At 39.2% G+C, this 16,811-nt stretch overlaps 1 protein-coding gene across 2 annotated transcripts in view; it reads left to right on the top strand.

Annotated features, from left to right (window-relative positions):
• ak5 (adenylate kinase 5) overlaps nt 1-16,811 on the top strand; it is a 104,957-nt gene that overhangs the window by 18,544 nt on the left and 69,602 nt on the right. For both annotated transcript variants that reach the window (XM_056264313.1, XM_056264305.1), the window contains exon 6: nt 15,720-15,911. In XM_056264313.1, coding sequence (XP_056120288.1) covers nt 15,720-15,911 — 192 coding nt within the window. The remainder of the gene's footprint in view (nt 1-15,719; nt 15,912-16,811) is intronic.

Genomic DNA, 16,811 nt, shown 5'->3' with positions numbered 1-16,811 from the left:
GATTGCTGGCATGGACATGTTATTTGTTAATACAAATAGTGGTACGTTTCCCAGAAAACAGCATAACATGGATAAAGAAAACAAAATAGAAAACCAAATATGAAAGAGAAGGACCAGACGAGATGAAACTCAAATTGATAGTTTACTCAAATATTGAAAATCCTGTCATCATACTCACAATCATGTCGGTTTAAACCCATAAGTCTTTCAGTCGTCTTTAGACACACATAAAGACATGTTTAATGTTCACTCATCATTTCTGTCCATTTATTGAAAGACATAAAAGTAATTCGAATGATTCATGCTGTTTCGAAATCCCAAACGTGCGCGCAAGCGCAAGAACCAATGAGTTTTGCATGTGACGCACGCACGTTTGAGTTTCCGTTATATAAGATGTGCTTTATGTGTTTATATGTAAAAAAATGGCAAAATTTGTATTTGTTTATCATATAAAGCGGCCATATATCAATGAAAGGATTGAACCTGCTCGTTCTGTGTAACACTTAAGGTGAAGTTTTCCAAACCTTAAGTTATACTTAGGAAAATTACGGTTAAGGGGCTTTAAGCAACACTTATTGTTTTTTAAGAGATTATTACTAATAATCGGAAAAATAGATATTTAAGGGAAATTCTTAGGGTGTATGACGTTTCACCTAAAGGTTATTTTTTGCAACACCCTTAAGTTTAAGGGAAACCTAAGGGTGTTCTTAAGGGAAAATTACACTTAAGGTGCTTTATGCAACTGGGCATTGATCTAGAACACCAAAGCAATTCCATAGAAACCACCTAATGTATAACATCCTTCTCATAACACCCTAGTAATGCCATGAAAACCACCTTAAACACCCTAGCAACAACGAGAACACCCTAGCAATACTCTAGCGACCACCCTTGATGCTCTACCAACCACATATATCAGCCTATTCATAAAAACCTAGCAAAGCCCTAGTAACCACCCATAACACCCTAACAATGCCTTAGCAATGCCTTATCTAGAATATTCTAGCAACATCCTAGCCACCATTCATAACACCCTAACCATCACCCTACCCAGAACACCCTAGCAAGGGCCTAGCAACCTTTCTAATGTGAGTTAGTTTTGCATGGCCAAACACATTCTTCTGAAAATATATAAATTTATCTTAGAATTTTAAAAGTTGGCCACATAGTGTACTGTATGTATAAACAGGGCACATCTCCTAGATGAGTCGCACTGTTGTAGAAAATCACTGTAAGCCATCTAGTCCAGATTTATTAACTTCCAAAGCCAATTTTGTCACGACTAGAGCCTGCAGCATGAATAACTCTGAAGCATTAGTTAACAAGTTAGCTTTTCTCCAATCCCGTTCAGCGCTCTCGTCTGCAGTGTGTTCAAAAGTAAGGCATGAGGACCCAATATAACATGTCAGAATCAGAATATAGCTAATGGACTAGATTCTCACAGTCGAGTGGGTAATTGCATGGATAATACAGTTGCGTAGACAGGACTGTTGTTACTGTGTTTACCCTGCTGATGTCTTCTTTAGCTTTCAAAAAGACTCATATGAAAAAAGAAATTGTGAAAAGAAGTGCACTTTAGCATACTTTTAAAACGAGAACTTGCAAGTGAAAAGTGTAAACTGAATGTAATGGTTCGGTTACTTTATTGCATGTTATTTGACCTACTTAAGTAGGATTTAAGTACTGTACATCTTTATATTTCATAATTACTTATATTATCTTTGAAATATAGTTAGTGTACCGCCTAATGTACTGACAAGCATTTATGGTAAATACATGTTTTGTTTTGTTTTTGTAAAAAATATACTTTTAAGATTTTTAGTACACTACAAGTGCACATTTAATACAATTAAATGCACTTATTTTCACAAGGGTCGCTTTAATGGGGAGTGATCACAGAAAGATCTCTGCGCCTGACAAAACATTGGGACAATTTTGTCAACCTGCGATGGGAGAATGGGTTGAGATCTAATATTTCACACCCTGTTGATTCGCATCTGCGTGAGTGACTTGTCTGTGTGTAACACACGTCAGATCTCAAACGTATACTTGAAACTCTCTATTTCCTGTGTTTTTGACAGGAACCACTTGACAACATCAAGAGATGAGACTCAGTGACAGGAGTATATATTAATGTCTATAAACCTGTCAAAAAGGAGCTAATGTCAGCTTTGCTAAAAGGAAATCATATGACAGTTCTCGATTGCACGTCTCAATGCACGTTCATCTCTAAATTACAGCCTATTCCCTCCCGTTTCATCATGGCTATTTAGCTTTTTCTCTTACATTTTTGTTCTATTTCCTGTACGACAGTGTGCTTTAAAGAAAGTATATTAGCTATTACGGGTAAATAAAAACTCAGCTGCCCCTTACTACTCACCAGTGCGGTCAGTCTCGAATTAACCTTTAAGTTTTACACAAACACTAGATTGCTAGTCCGGATTTGAAAATTGTGGAAGTCTACACCTGCAAATGTCACACAGTGCGTTTTCTAGGCTGCGAATGAAGCGATCACCAAGTTCAGTCTCTCGACATGAGCAGTAAAATTTAATGAGTACCAAGAATCAGATATGCTTTGCTCTCTCTCTCTCCGTCTCTTTACAGCCTTCCTTATTTCACACCAATAATCTAAGAGATGCTCTAACATAGACAGAGATCTGTGTTCTCTTGTTGCTGCCGGAAACAGATTTTTCCAGATGTTTATCTCAGAAATTAACTCGTGAGGTCACATTATCTGTTGATTTCCTTTTGCAGGTACTCATCTGATGATCACACTGGCAGACAAAATGTAACACTGTGTCCTAACCAGGCTCGTTTCCATGTGAAAATGATGTGTGACGTCACAATCACCCGGCAATAAGTGGATATTTAATGTATAATATGCGGTTATATGGGTTGCATGAGCAAACTTATGAACAACCACATAAAGCAAAGACGATACCGGACACTGAAACAAAGGAAACTGAGAGCTTAAATACAAAGGGAGTAGTCAAAGTAATAAAGAACAGAACTAATTGACTACCGGGAAGACTAATAATGATCAGGAACACAGGCAAAACGGGAACAGGGAAAACAGAACCAAAACACCATGAAACTAAACTGACATAGAACTACATGTTACAATTACATTAGGTAACACTACCAATTTGAATTGCAATAGTACTTTTTCAGTCCAGTCAGGTGTAGTAGAAATAGATCCTTAAGCTAAAAATTGCAGAAGTTTGATTAATTTAATTAATAAAATGATAAAATTGCAGGTTCTGGCTGGCTGGTGGGGGACACATTTTTTAAAGGGATAGTTCACTTTGAAATTAATTTTTGTTATGTTTTAGCTTACCTCAAGGGCATCCAAGATGTAGGTGTCTTTGTTTCCGCAGTTGTTTCAATTTTGATATTTTAAGGTCAAACCGTTCTTGTCTGTCAGTCATATAATGCAGTTCTATGGTCACCACCTCAAAGAGCATACACAGAGAAGTCCAAATTATACATGATTTAATGACTCGTAAATGTAAGTACACATTGATGGCCTAAGACACGAAACGAGCGGTTTGTGTGAGAAAACGAACAGTATTTATATCGTTTTTACCTCTTGTAACCACAGCCACGTCCAAGTGATCTGAGGGCGCGGGCGCTTCGGTCTGCGCAAGCGCCGGAAAGCGCCAGAAGTGATCTCATTGGATCTGACCTGGATCAAGAGCCTCTCTCGATAGGCTGCTGCAGTTGCCGCAGGACAGCCAATAGGCACGCGAGCCGTCTTGCCTATGTCTGCATGCTGCCGCAACACGTTTTACATTAATTCAAAATTAAGGATAATTTTTGGCTTCAATATCTCGTGGAAAAGAAGTTTTCCCCTAGTGTAAGATATTACGCTAGCCTGGTTGCCAGACCGAACCCCGCCCACAACAATTTTTGCTCGGGAAGTTCGGTCTGGACTCGATCCATTGAGGAGTAATTATGATCAGTCAAAAAATGTTCGGACCAATCAAATTGCCAGGGCGGGCTTTATACGATGATTGACAGATGAGGTGCAGTTACGTAATCCTCACGTCACCAAAGAGCGCTTGGGTTGAATTCGTTTACAACAAAGATCTGCCGCTGGAGAATTGAGATTTCACGAGTTCACACTTACAAATAAGTCAGATAGTATAAATGCGTATATGACGTGCTGTCCGAGGAGAGGGCTCCGTGAGCAGTATTCGGCCCGAACCCAGAGTAGGCCTACTCCCCCGTATTCCTGGCTGTGAAAGAACAAGCCAAGAGTGAGGAGTCGGGGTGGTGGAGGGATGCAGAAAAACTGTCGATGAGTGTTAGGTGAGTTAGAGTGAATATGCTTCCTCTCATGCTGATAGGGTAACGTTAGACATGGTATTGTTTGATGACAAGTTGATTGGATTGATTATTTGAACGTGCTCCTCCCGAACTTTGTTTATGAAATAACAATAATCGTGTAGATTCCGCCATCGCGTCTGTTATAGAAGATATCGACAGCGCATTGCTTTTAAAAGAGGAACAGAGAACCGCGATCATTTACTCCGTTGCTCTGATTGGTTGTAGGTCTATCCAATTGAATGCAGAGGCATTTTCTTTCCTGGTTCGGTTGAAACACGCCCCATATTCACAGCCCAATGGAGCAGTATCAGACTCACATTCTTTCTAGAATATGAGTATGACGAAGTCAGGCTAATATTACGCAGTACTCGTTCCCTCTTCTTGAGAGAACCGAGGTTACGTTTTAAGGAATGATTCAGTGACTTGTCACCACCAACAGGCGATTTTAGTTCCAACTTTTTAAAAAAAATTATATTTCTATATGTAAAATAAAATGTTAATAAAATAAGACTCATATCATTATTAATTCAATTGCAATTGCAATTGCTACATGTGCTTGGATCGAGGACCTGCTATCAAGGTTTCTATTTGTATGAATAATTAAGCAACCACTATGGTAGTGCTCTAGTTGAAACCCGTATTGCTTCTAGAATACCAACTTTGAACACGACGTGGAAAGAAAAGTTATATTCTTTTATATTCTTATATATATAAGTTATATTCTAGTTATATTCTTATATATATAAAAGTTATATACTAGTTATATTCTTATATACACTCACCGGCCACTTTATTAGGTACCCCATGCTAGTAACGGGTTGGACCCCCTTTTGCCTTCAGAACTGCCTCAATTCTTCGTGGCATAGATTCAACAAGGTGCTGGAAGCATTCCTCAGGGAGTTTGGTCCATATTGACATGATGGCATCACACAGTTGCCGCAGATTTGTCGGCTGCACATCCATGATGCGAATCTCCCGTTCCACCACATCCCAAAGATGCTCTATTGGGTTGAGATCTGGTGACTGTGGAGGCCATTTTAGTACAGTGAACTCATTGTCATGTTCAAGAAACCAATTTGAAATGATTAGAGCTTTGTGACATGGTGGAAGTAGCCATCAGAGGATGGGTACATGGTGGCCATAAAGGGATGGACATGGTCAGAAACAATGCTCAGGTAGGCCGTGGCATTTAAACGATGCCCAATTGGCACTAAGGGGCCTAAAGTGTGCCAGGAAAACATCCCCCACACCATTACACCACCACCACCAGCCTGCACAGTGGTAACAAGGCATGATGGTTCCATGTTCTCATTCTGTTTACGCCAAATTCTGACTCTAACATCTGAATGTCTCAACAGAAATCGAGACTCATCAGACCAGGCAACATTTTTCCAGTCTTCAACTGTTCAATTTTGGTGAGCTCTTGCAAATTGTAGCCTCTTTTTCCTATTTGTAGTGGAGATGAGTGGTACCCGGTGGAGTCTTCTGCTGTTGTAGCCCATCCGCCTCAAGGTTGTGCGTGTTGTGGCTTCACAAATGCTTTGCTGCATACCTCGGTTGTAACGAGTGGTTATTTCAGTCACTGTTGCCCTTCTATCAGCTCGAACCAGTCTGGCCATTCTCCTCTGACCTCTGGCATCAACAAGGCATTTCCGCCCACAGAACTGCCGCTCACTGGATGTTTTTTCTTTTTCGGACCATTCTCTGTAAACCCTAGAGATGGTTGTGCGTGAAAATCCCAGTAGATTAGCAGTTTCTGAAATACTCAGACCAGCCCTTCTGGCACCAACAATCATGCCATGTTCAAAGTCACTCAAATCAACTTTCTTCCCCATACTGATGCTCGGTTTGAACTGCAGGAGATTGTCTTGACCATGTCTACATGCCTAAATGCACTGAGTTGCCGCCATGTGATTGGCTGCTTAGAAATTAAGTGTTAACGAGCAGTTGGACAGGTGTACCTAATAAAGTGGCCGGTGAGTGTATATAAGTTTGATATGTAAATCGCAGGAATAAACAAGAAACATTAATTGTAGGATTATTTGAATAATTCATTTTAAATTAAAACCATTCATTGTTAATGAAATGTTAATGTCCAGGTGTAAACTAATCTGTACTTAATCTTTGTTACAGAAAGCCATTTTTTAAGACACGACTAACTATTCTAGATTAAGGCCTATTCCTGGCTTAATGTAAACCCTGTCCGGGAAACATCCGCCCCAAACTGTATGATTAAATACAGACTAAATGCCATAAGATTCAACATCTGTCACCACTGCATGCAAAGATGGATTTTGTTAATACTTATCTTATTTGATTGGGAAAAGTGTCTTGTGATTGCAATGGTCAAAACTTGATTCAATCTAACACAAAAGATGATGCCCTGGAAATCAGTTTAAGGGGGAAAGTATCACCTCTTTATGGAAGAGCTCATTTCCGTCACTGGCATTTTTACATGATACAAGCTCATATATGGCACATTCCTGTATATTACCAAAGTAAATGTTAAGTGCTGGCTGGCTTTACCGATCCTTTAATTAGTGTACTTCCTGTCTGCTGGCTGTCACGGTTCAATGGGGACCCAGATTCAGGCACAGATTCCCCTGTGAGCATCCTTATTCTCTCTATCGCTGCCTTTTCCTGGAGGTGCCGGAACAGTCAGTGAGAGAATTTATGAGTGAAAGCATGCCAAAAAAAAATCTTGCATTTTGTGTGATAGGCTGCACCTTGCAAGCCTTCTGGCGAGCAGACAGCAGTCGCCAGCACAACAGCCATCATTCAGCAGTCTTTCAGCTTTTCTCAACACTTTATTGCACAACATGTTTGATCCAATAGGCTACATGTACTTCATGTAATATTGTCTAAAATAGTTGAATTCATAACCACTTGAGTAAAATGTCAAAAATGTAATATGACAGATTAAACCAAATACATTACAGTAGGTTACACTTTGACACTGTCACATGGCATAGATAGATAGATAGATAGATAGATAGATAGATAGATAGATAGATAGATAGATAGATAGATAGATAGATAGATAGATAGATAGATAGATTGTCTATTGTAACGATTAAGTAACGATTGAAATTGTTACTTTTTAAGTTAAACTCAAATGGGAAAAATATTCCATCCTTAGAATTATGGTTAAACGGATATTTTAATCAAAAATGAAAATTCAATTATTATTTATTTATTTATTTACTCACACCCATGCTGTCCCAAACCTGAATGACTTTCATTGTTCAGTGGGACACAAATGAAGATCTTTAAAAAAAAAATCAATCCAAACAGCATTGGACCTTTATTGTATAGGCATTCAAAATGTCAAAATATATTCTTTCTTTTTTTATCCACAAAAGAAAGGGGGTAATGACAAAATCATTTTTGGATTAAATATAATGTTAAGGTACCAACTGCCAAAAAGGCATAACAAAATAACTTAGCAATATACATTGACAAAAAAAAAAAAAAAAAAAAAATGTGTTTCATTTGATTCTGATGGCTAAAAAACTTTGAGGGATCCTTATGGAACAAACATGGAGGCTGTGAGATTAGTTTAGATTGAATGAAAGCATAGAATACAATGAAGCCAGATCAGAGAAGACTGAAACACATTTACCAATGCAGGAGATGATATGAATAACAATGAGTCTTTTTATTATTATTGTGTGTTTGTGGGATGGAGAAAGGTTTGAACAGGCTCTAGACTATGTGTTGTGTGACAGTGTGTTCGGTGACCAGGCAACCAATAACGGTGTCACCACAGCTAACCTCAGTAACTGAATTAGCTTTGACTCTCACAGAATAGAGATGAGCAGCAGCAATGAAGGGATTTAAAACCCAATTATGAGATGAGCACAGAATGAGAGGGGATCAGACCACAGCTTAAACAGGGATCATTATAGGATTACCAAATATCTACACAGTGAGCAAACCTGAGAGACACTGTCTCCCCAGCCTTTTCAAATGTCAGCTAAATATTATTCCTGTATGTCAGTCCTGGAGAAGGTGGCATGAGCTGACTCAGCCATATCCATATATGTGCTGAGCATTACAAAAGAGTGACTATTCAGTAAAAAGGCTGTCATATCTATCATAATGTTATAGGGATACTTGTAACAAGTCATCCACTGAGAGGCAGGTTGAACAAACTCATGTGCAGTGAACAAATACATAACTAACAAAACAAAATGATGATTGTTCATGGCATAAACAAATGCACCACATAAACTTCAAAATAAAAGACATGAAACCATGAACTGAGACAAAAACCTAACCAGACATGACATTATCCCCCTTCAAAGGAAACAGCCAATTATAACAAAACAGTTCTGGAGGGTGGAGGAGAAGGGGGAGGTATGGAGGTTCAGGCCCATGAAGAGGAAGGGGGGTCAGGATTATGGCATGGTGGTGGACCTGGACCATGATGCAGGGAACAAGACCATGGATCCTGGAGCAGAGGCGGGCCTGGACGTGGTGAAGCTAGTGCAGATGGAGAGCACCAGGGTGGAGCCGGCAGATGACCACCCTCGGCAAAGCGTAAGACCGTGTCCATGTTCATTACAGGGAACACAGAAAGTTCAAGGATGGCCTCCATGCCATGACATGGAGACACAGAAACTTCGTAGATAGCCTCAGTGGCTGAGACAGCCTCCGTACCCTCGCCTCGGGTGAAGTGTGTATGGCCCAGACACACAAAATGGTGGCTACCAACACTGGGAGCGCTGAGGACAAGGGAAATAACTCCGGGATCACCGGGCTAAAGAATGCTGGGACCACCGGCCTAGAGAGAGCTGAGGCCACCGGACTTGAGAGTGCTGAGACCACCAGAATTAGGAGCACTGGCTCATGGGCTGTGGCGGGCATGAGACTGGCCTCCCTGGTCAGGAGCGGGCTATCCCCTCCGAAATTTCCTTGGGAGTCAAGGCAGGGGTTAAGGGAGGAGAAGTCTCTGGTGTGGCGGCCATGAGATGAGGAGTTTCTGGCATGGTGGCCATGACGTGACAAGGCTCTGGAGTGATGGCCATGATGTGACGAGGCTGCCACAAATCAATTTGAGACTAATCAAATGCAAAATAAACAAAGACTTGACTTGACTAGAACCATGAAATAAACTCATCAGCAGCTTTCACACAAACAAAGCTAGACACCAGATAATGAGAACCAGGCCCGGCGTCAAGGGGGGGCTTGGGGGGGCTTAGCCCCCACTATGATGATCTCAAGCCCCCCTAGCGGTGATCTGAATAATGATTATGTGACTGAGTATTCGTGCAGGGTTTTTCTAAACGCTTATGAATAAGATAACAATAAACGATAACCGTCTGAACTGCTCTCGACTTTACCCCTTTTGTACACTGCACACGTCTGCAGCGCATTACGGCCCTGACAAGATTTTTTATTACTTCCTCCACACGGTGCCAACTCACACCAGGAGCATTTCAGAAGCAAAGCGACTGGATGCGCTAGACCATGTGATTTGCCTGTCCGATGTGGTTTTTCTTGATTTTTGGGTTTCTACCTTACAGTCTATGGTTTCTTCCAAGGATATATTGGTGTGCAATACAATTGGGAGTCCTTACCTTACAGGGTGTTTATTTTTTTTAAAAATTTACTTTTATTTTGTATTTACGGTGCGGCTTGGATGCGGCGTCCGTCGAAAATAGACTTAGCACCTATATTTAGTGAAGCGGTGCGGAGAGCCTCTTCTGGGATGCTTCTGAAATGCCGCATCGTGGTTGGTGTAAACACAAGCATTGACTAGAGTGGGCGTGATGAGCTCCGGTAGCCATGTCGCAGCCGTAGCGCAACGCAGACTAGTGTTAAATTTAACACTAAATAATTCTCATTTTTTTCAATATGGGGCACAAGAGAAACTGTTGCAAAACATTAAACTTTAATATATCAATAAAATATAAATTTAAGTTACTGTTAATTCAAGTGTGCAACTAGTGAAAATAAAAAACATATATATAGTTATTAGGAAAAAATACCATAGTAAAATTATGAAAAACAAAATGTGTGTAAATGTGTGGAGACAAACAGTAAAAACACTATATGAAACAGGTGTTACATGGGGCCAAATGTGTTACCAAGAGCCCTGTGCACACATACTCGTTTTATAGAAATTAGAGCAACAGAAAATTTGTATTAATTATTAGTTTTGCATGATTAATTTAATATTATATATATATTATTTTTACCTAGTGTAGCCCTCTACAGAGTCACATGTCCACATTCAAGAATTTCAAAATAAGAAGCAATGTTCTTATGAAATGCAGTGGAATAAAAAGTACATTATCCCTTGGAATGCAGTGAAGTAAACTTAAACATTTCAGAAAATAAAAGTACTCTAAGTACAGATACTTGAAAAATGTAAATAACTTTGCTAAAGACCACAACTGCTTGCCCTCACATTTTGGTAAATCTTTATGACTTTCTTTCCTTTGTCCGTACAGTGAAAACCAATGGGGTCCAAACCAACACTGGAGACATTTTTCCAAATATCTTCTTTCGTGTGCCATTTTGGACTGGTTTTAGCTCATTAAATACTAATTCTACTACTGTTACTTTTTTAAACAACAACTTCTGATTTCCGACTGGCAGACCGAATTTTTTAGACTTACTGTACATAGAGGGTGAGACACAAGCCATAGAGACTTATTCTTTTGGAGAGCAGAGTTTTTCGGTTGACTTTGTTTGTTGTTTTAGTGGCCTTTACTGTCAAATTAATAAAATACTATGTGCTTATAAGGTTTTTCTTTCTTTTGGGCACTAAAGGGCCTTTGCTAATGTGGCGTTACAAGCTCGAGGTTGTTTCAACAAGCTGTTTTCTGAGCGCAGTTGGCATGTAGTAGCACAGAGTTTTAACTGAGGGCGAAATAATAACGCTCTGCACTGACAGGAATTAGCAAGACCTCAGCTCTGTTTACATAAAAAAAAGACTAGTTCAAAATAAAAATTCTGTCATGTTGTCCCAGATCTCTGTAAAAATTCATACATGTTTGGAACGACATGAGGGTGAGTAAATACAGAATTTTCATGTTTGGGGGGAATTATTCTTTACAATAGTTGGCTCTAACAATAGGTGACATTTACAGAAGCATGAAAATGACCGACTGGAATGAATGATGGAAACAAGTGGAAACTAGAAAAATTAAAAACAGAACACTATTCATAGATTTTGAAGATTAGCAGAAAGGTAAATCCGCAGAAAGACAAGTGAGAAGCGTGGTACAGGAGCATCTCTCAGAGGGTTATGATCACAGTTAGATTGGCAGTCTGTCTTGTGTATTAGCCTACACATCGGGAGGTATAATTGACGGGGGCTCTGAGGGTTCTTCTAGGTGTAATACCCTTTAAAACAAAACGTCAGACATTTTCTGGTAACCCTAAGGGACAACGCCATGTTTATCTTCAGTTCACGCCACAGTGTCGCACGAGACCTCACCCGGTTTCTTTTGATTTAGCTTGCACTGCTTTATGAATTGATTCAGGGATGAAACGTATGTGCTTCAAAGGAATCCAGAACATTTGACCTTTTATATACAGTTTGTATAAAGACCTTTCGTATAAAGAGTTCACATGCTCAATGACACAAATGTGAAAAGTGACCTAGAAATAGTGCAGAATATCAAATATATCTGAATTATTTTATAAGCCATATAAAACACTTGTAATGTAAATCTACAATTTTGTTAATTTCCACATTTAATTTGGATCATTCTTTGCTTTGGTTGCATGGAAAAGAACAGCCTAGATATTCTGCTAACCAGGTTCCATGGAAGCATCCCACAAAACACACAGTTTACCTGAAAAACCAACATAGCTGTCATTTAGCATAGCAAATTTTTTTACGTATTATAATTTAAATTATAATTCATATATTTACACATTTCATTAAGTGTAAAGTGTTTTTATTTAAAAAACCAACAACGATTGACCAATTTTCCCACCTTAGTTATCAAATCAGTTGACCTTTACTGATGATGTGACCTCCGGTATATCCAGATCTGTCCGTTTTTAAAGATAAGTTTGGAGTGAATGGCAGGAACAGATTCTAGTTTAAATAGCAAAAATATATTTCAGTGTCTTAGCTTTCACTGATATTTTGCCTGCCATGCTTCTGTTGAGATAATCATCATGCTTGTCTTTTTTGTGACAAGCTTTTAGGCATTTATGAACTGACATTTGTAGTCCTTTTTTTCCCCCTCCAGTGACTAATTAAGAACACATTCCCAAAAGGCTTCCCAGCAGGCAACTGGTTGAGAGTATGGCAGTTGTTACGGAACAGGGACCCGGAGACAGAAAAGCAGGTGAAAGATTTTATTTAGCAGCAGTGGGCAGACAAACAGGTAAATGGCAAACACAAGGTAGAGGAGAGCACAGGACACAGACGCTGGAGAGGATCGATGGGGATGAACACTGGAGGAATCGCTGCGGTAGGTATGGAAATCGCTGCGGTAGGTATGAGAATCGCTGCGGTAGGTATGCCTCCCATACCCCCCGTGTGTAGAGCTAATTCCTCCTCCGTGTACTCGGGTTCAAACAGATATGGCTCTGGGTCTGCTACAAAGAAGTCATAATCATCTACAAAGTCCGCCATTGCAAATGATCTGCAGTTTGCTAATAGCACAGGTAGTAAAGTCACGTTGGTTGTATTGACGGAAATAAGAGGGAGGGGGAGAGGAAGGGGGAGCCGATAAGAGGACTTTTCACGAGTGATGATATTATTGCGCAAAGTCGAAGTGCTCAAAAGCATTTGCAATGGTATTCCGCCATACAATATAGTCATCAATTTTAAACGCTTAGAAAAACACAACGTTTTATTTTGTGTCACCAGCCTAGGTCGAGTTACACTACTCGAGTAACTGTGTTTAAATAGGGAAAACGAGGAAGTGTTTGGTCGCTTCTCTTTTTGGCCCATATTTAATGCAATGGGCTAAGCTAAGTGCTAACATAGTTTTGTGGCAATACAGAGCGATATAGTGCACGCACTGAGACGAGAGAGGTATGTATCAACTCGTCTTAGTTAAGGGAATAACATAGTTTAATATGAAAAACCGGTGGAGTATCCCTTTAAGGAACACGTGGTGGCAGCAGCTGGTAATTGCTGGAAGAGTGGATCGTCCAAACCGCTTCAAAAGATGGTCTTAAGGGTCCCATCATTCCATGTCACCCGAGATGCAAGGTTGAGGAATTCCTCGATATAGTCCTCGATCGGGCGGTGATTCTGGGTGATGGTGAGGAGTAGGTCGGTGGAATCTAGTGGGTCGAGGAGGATGCCCATCGTGCAGCAATCTGTCTAGGTCCAGTCTTCTGTTACGGAAGAGGGACCCTGAGACAGAAGAGCGGTGAAAGAGTTTATTTAGCAGCATTGGGCAGACAAACAGGTAAATGGCAAACACAAGGTAGAGGAGAGCACAGGACAGAGCACTGGAGGAATCGCTGGAGAGGACACAGGAGATCACACAGGTAAAGACATGGGAGTTATGGGTTCAAATATCTGCCTTTTGAGGTGTGGTAGATTTTTCCCCTACGCACCTGACTTAGGTTGAAACTGGTGTCCTTGACACCTGAAAATTTTATACTCAGTTGAGTTACCTCTGAACGCGCGAGTTGACACAATCTAACCCCACCAAACAGTATCACAAAGAGTCGAACGACGTCTCGCCCCTTATTGAACACTATCACTTGGGAATAAGGTCTCTAGTGTTCCTAACACGCTCCACACTATCACTTGGTAGTAAGGTCTCTAGTGTTTCGCTAAATAACTCGTTCCACTAACTAGCTTTCTTCCTGCACAGGAATAATCGACAAACAGATTCAGCAAATGTCCTCTAAATGCTTTAATCACGGCCGGGAGTTCTCGACATTTCCTCAGAGAACTTCCCCCAAGAAGAAGCATTAAGCATGGCCGGAGGACCTCAGTCAAATCCCATTGAGAACCCCCCCCCCCCCCCCCCCCCCCCAGTAAAACACAAATACAACAGTTTTATAGAATAAGGAGGTATGGCAAAAAATGACATTAAACATTACTTAATTTGATTGGTCCTTCATAGACTAGCCCTCTTGTTACTATAACCAAACTCTGTTTTTGGTTTAGAGTTTAGACATCTGTCTAGTCTTATTTCCCATATTTGTTATTTACACACACTCACACACACACACACACACACACACACGCACACGCACACGCACACACACACACACACACACACTCACTCAAAGTCATAAGTTTTCCCTTGGTTTCGAACAGTACATTCTGTTCAAATGTTAGATGTTAAATAAGGTAAGGCGGTTGGTTAATTAACCGATGGTTGGTTAACTAACCATGTTAAGTTGGTTAACTTAACATGGTTAGTTTAATATATAGTTAAAAATGTCCACCACATTCCATCATTTTGTTAAGACTTATTGCACATAAACTGCTGCCAGTTTGGCACATAGACAAAAGATAAAGTCCAAGGTTTTAGTTAAAGCATTCAGTGTATTGTTTTTTAAATATTCCCAGGCTTCAATTAGTTGAATGACAAGCAGAGAAACCCTCAATTAACGTTAAAATGATTTAACGCAATTAATGCTGCATCTGTTTTTTTGTCATCCTTTGGCTAGCGTTACATTATATGATCACGCTCTTATTCATGCCAATGCTTTTAAACCATTCAAGCGTGACAAAACAAAAGAGGTGGCTATGAATGTCCTGACGCACATGCACGCGGGTTTATGTGAGGATTGTTTTAAATTCACTTAAATGAAAAATTTTGATTTATAAATTAAGTATTTTTTGCAGCCTAATACATTTAAAAAAAAGATATAGCTTTCAATTACACTCTAATGTTGTTTGGCTATAATTAATGTTTTAAATTGAAAAAAAAACTAAACAATAAATTTCATTGAGACATCAGTAGCTGTATATAAGCAGTATATAAACATATCAAAACATTACTGTTGTTTAAACGGCTGATATGTGGATATTGTGGAAATGTATATTGAACATCAGTTGTGTTATCAACTGTTTAAATGTGTCAGTAACCATAACAACCGACCAGATTTCTTTTCAACTGAACAATATTGTTGTGCACAATAAAGCCTTCAATGTTAAATAAGACTGTGAGATTTCTGTAAAGTCTCAGTCATACAAAATACTGAGAATTTCCTGTGGTTTCATGTGTGACCGTTACGACTAAGACACTTGATGTATGCTTATTTGCCTCTCATGCGTTAGACGTATGAGAGCAGAGTGGCACTTAATAGCTACATCTTCACAGATCACTACAGCCATTCACTTTGAACTTGACTGCCAGAAGGTGAATAAGCCCATGAATATCAACATGAACTGAGACATTACTAGTTAAGAGACACTCACCTCCTTTGTTCCGTCTCTGTAGATCTGTACTCCAGACCTGGTGGTGTTTCTGGCCTGCTCTAACCAGCGTCTGAAGGAGCGTCTGGAGAAGCGCGAGGAGCAGCAGGGTCGCCCAGATGACAACCCTAAAGCTATCGATCGACGCTTGACTAATTTCAAACAGAATGCCATCCCCCTGGTCAAATACTTCCAAGAAAAAGGCCTCATCATCACAGTAAGGAATATTTTTGAGCATATTACTCGAAAGTTAATAAGACTCAAATGGGAGACTTGGAATTGGATAGGACTTTTTAATCGAGTAATATAGTGACAGAATTTAAGGGTTCCCTTGAGAAAAAGAAGTACAATTTAGCATACTTTTAAAAAGAGTACTCATTACAGAAATAATATACTTTAAAAGATTATTCTCCAGTGCAAACTGAACGTAATGTTTTAGTACACATATTACAATACATTATAGTTTAAAGTCACACTAAATTCAGTTCATTTAAAAGTAAAGTGTAGCCTACTGTGAATGTACTGGCAATCAGTTATGCTAAACTAAAATATATTTCAATGCCATTTCTATGGAAATTTGTATGACACATTTGTAAAGATGTTGCAATTTAGTACATTTAAAATATATTAACTTTACATGTAATATCAAACAACTCACTGCAGTTAAAATTATTATCAAGTACTTTACATATGCTTTAGTATGTTAGTCAACACATCAAAATAAGTGTACTTCTTTATAGCATGACAAAATATTATTAAAACATTATGATTTAAAATGTTTAAAAAAATACAGTAAAACTTTAATTTGACTTTTGCAAAGTGCACTTTTTTAAAAGTGTACTTATAGGTGTTAAACAGTCATGAAAGTATCCTCCATTTAAGTACACTTAAGTAGCCTTTTAATTCATTAATATTATATTAACTCCAAGTACATGTATTAAGCACACTTATAGTTCGCACAAAAAATCTGTCATTTGTTTGCCCTCATGTTGCTCCAAAGCCATAAGACTTTTGTTCATCTTTGAAAATCAAATGAAGATATTTTTAATTTTGTCCCTCCATTCAAAGTCCATTCCTTAAAAACCATAAACGTTCATTCTTAAAAAAGTTCATAATG

This window comes from Rhinichthys klamathensis, unplaced genomic scaffold (genome assembly GCF_029890125.1).
Source record: "Rhinichthys klamathensis goyatoka isolate OS25496 unplaced genomic scaffold, OSU_Roscu_1.1 h1tg000011l_1, whole genome shotgun sequence".
Taxonomy (NCBI): Eukaryota; Metazoa; Chordata; class Actinopteri; order Cypriniformes; family Leuciscidae; genus Rhinichthys; species Rhinichthys klamathensis.
The sequence above is the reverse complement of the archived record's forward strand: the minus strand, read 5'-3'. Positions and strand labels throughout refer to the sequence as shown.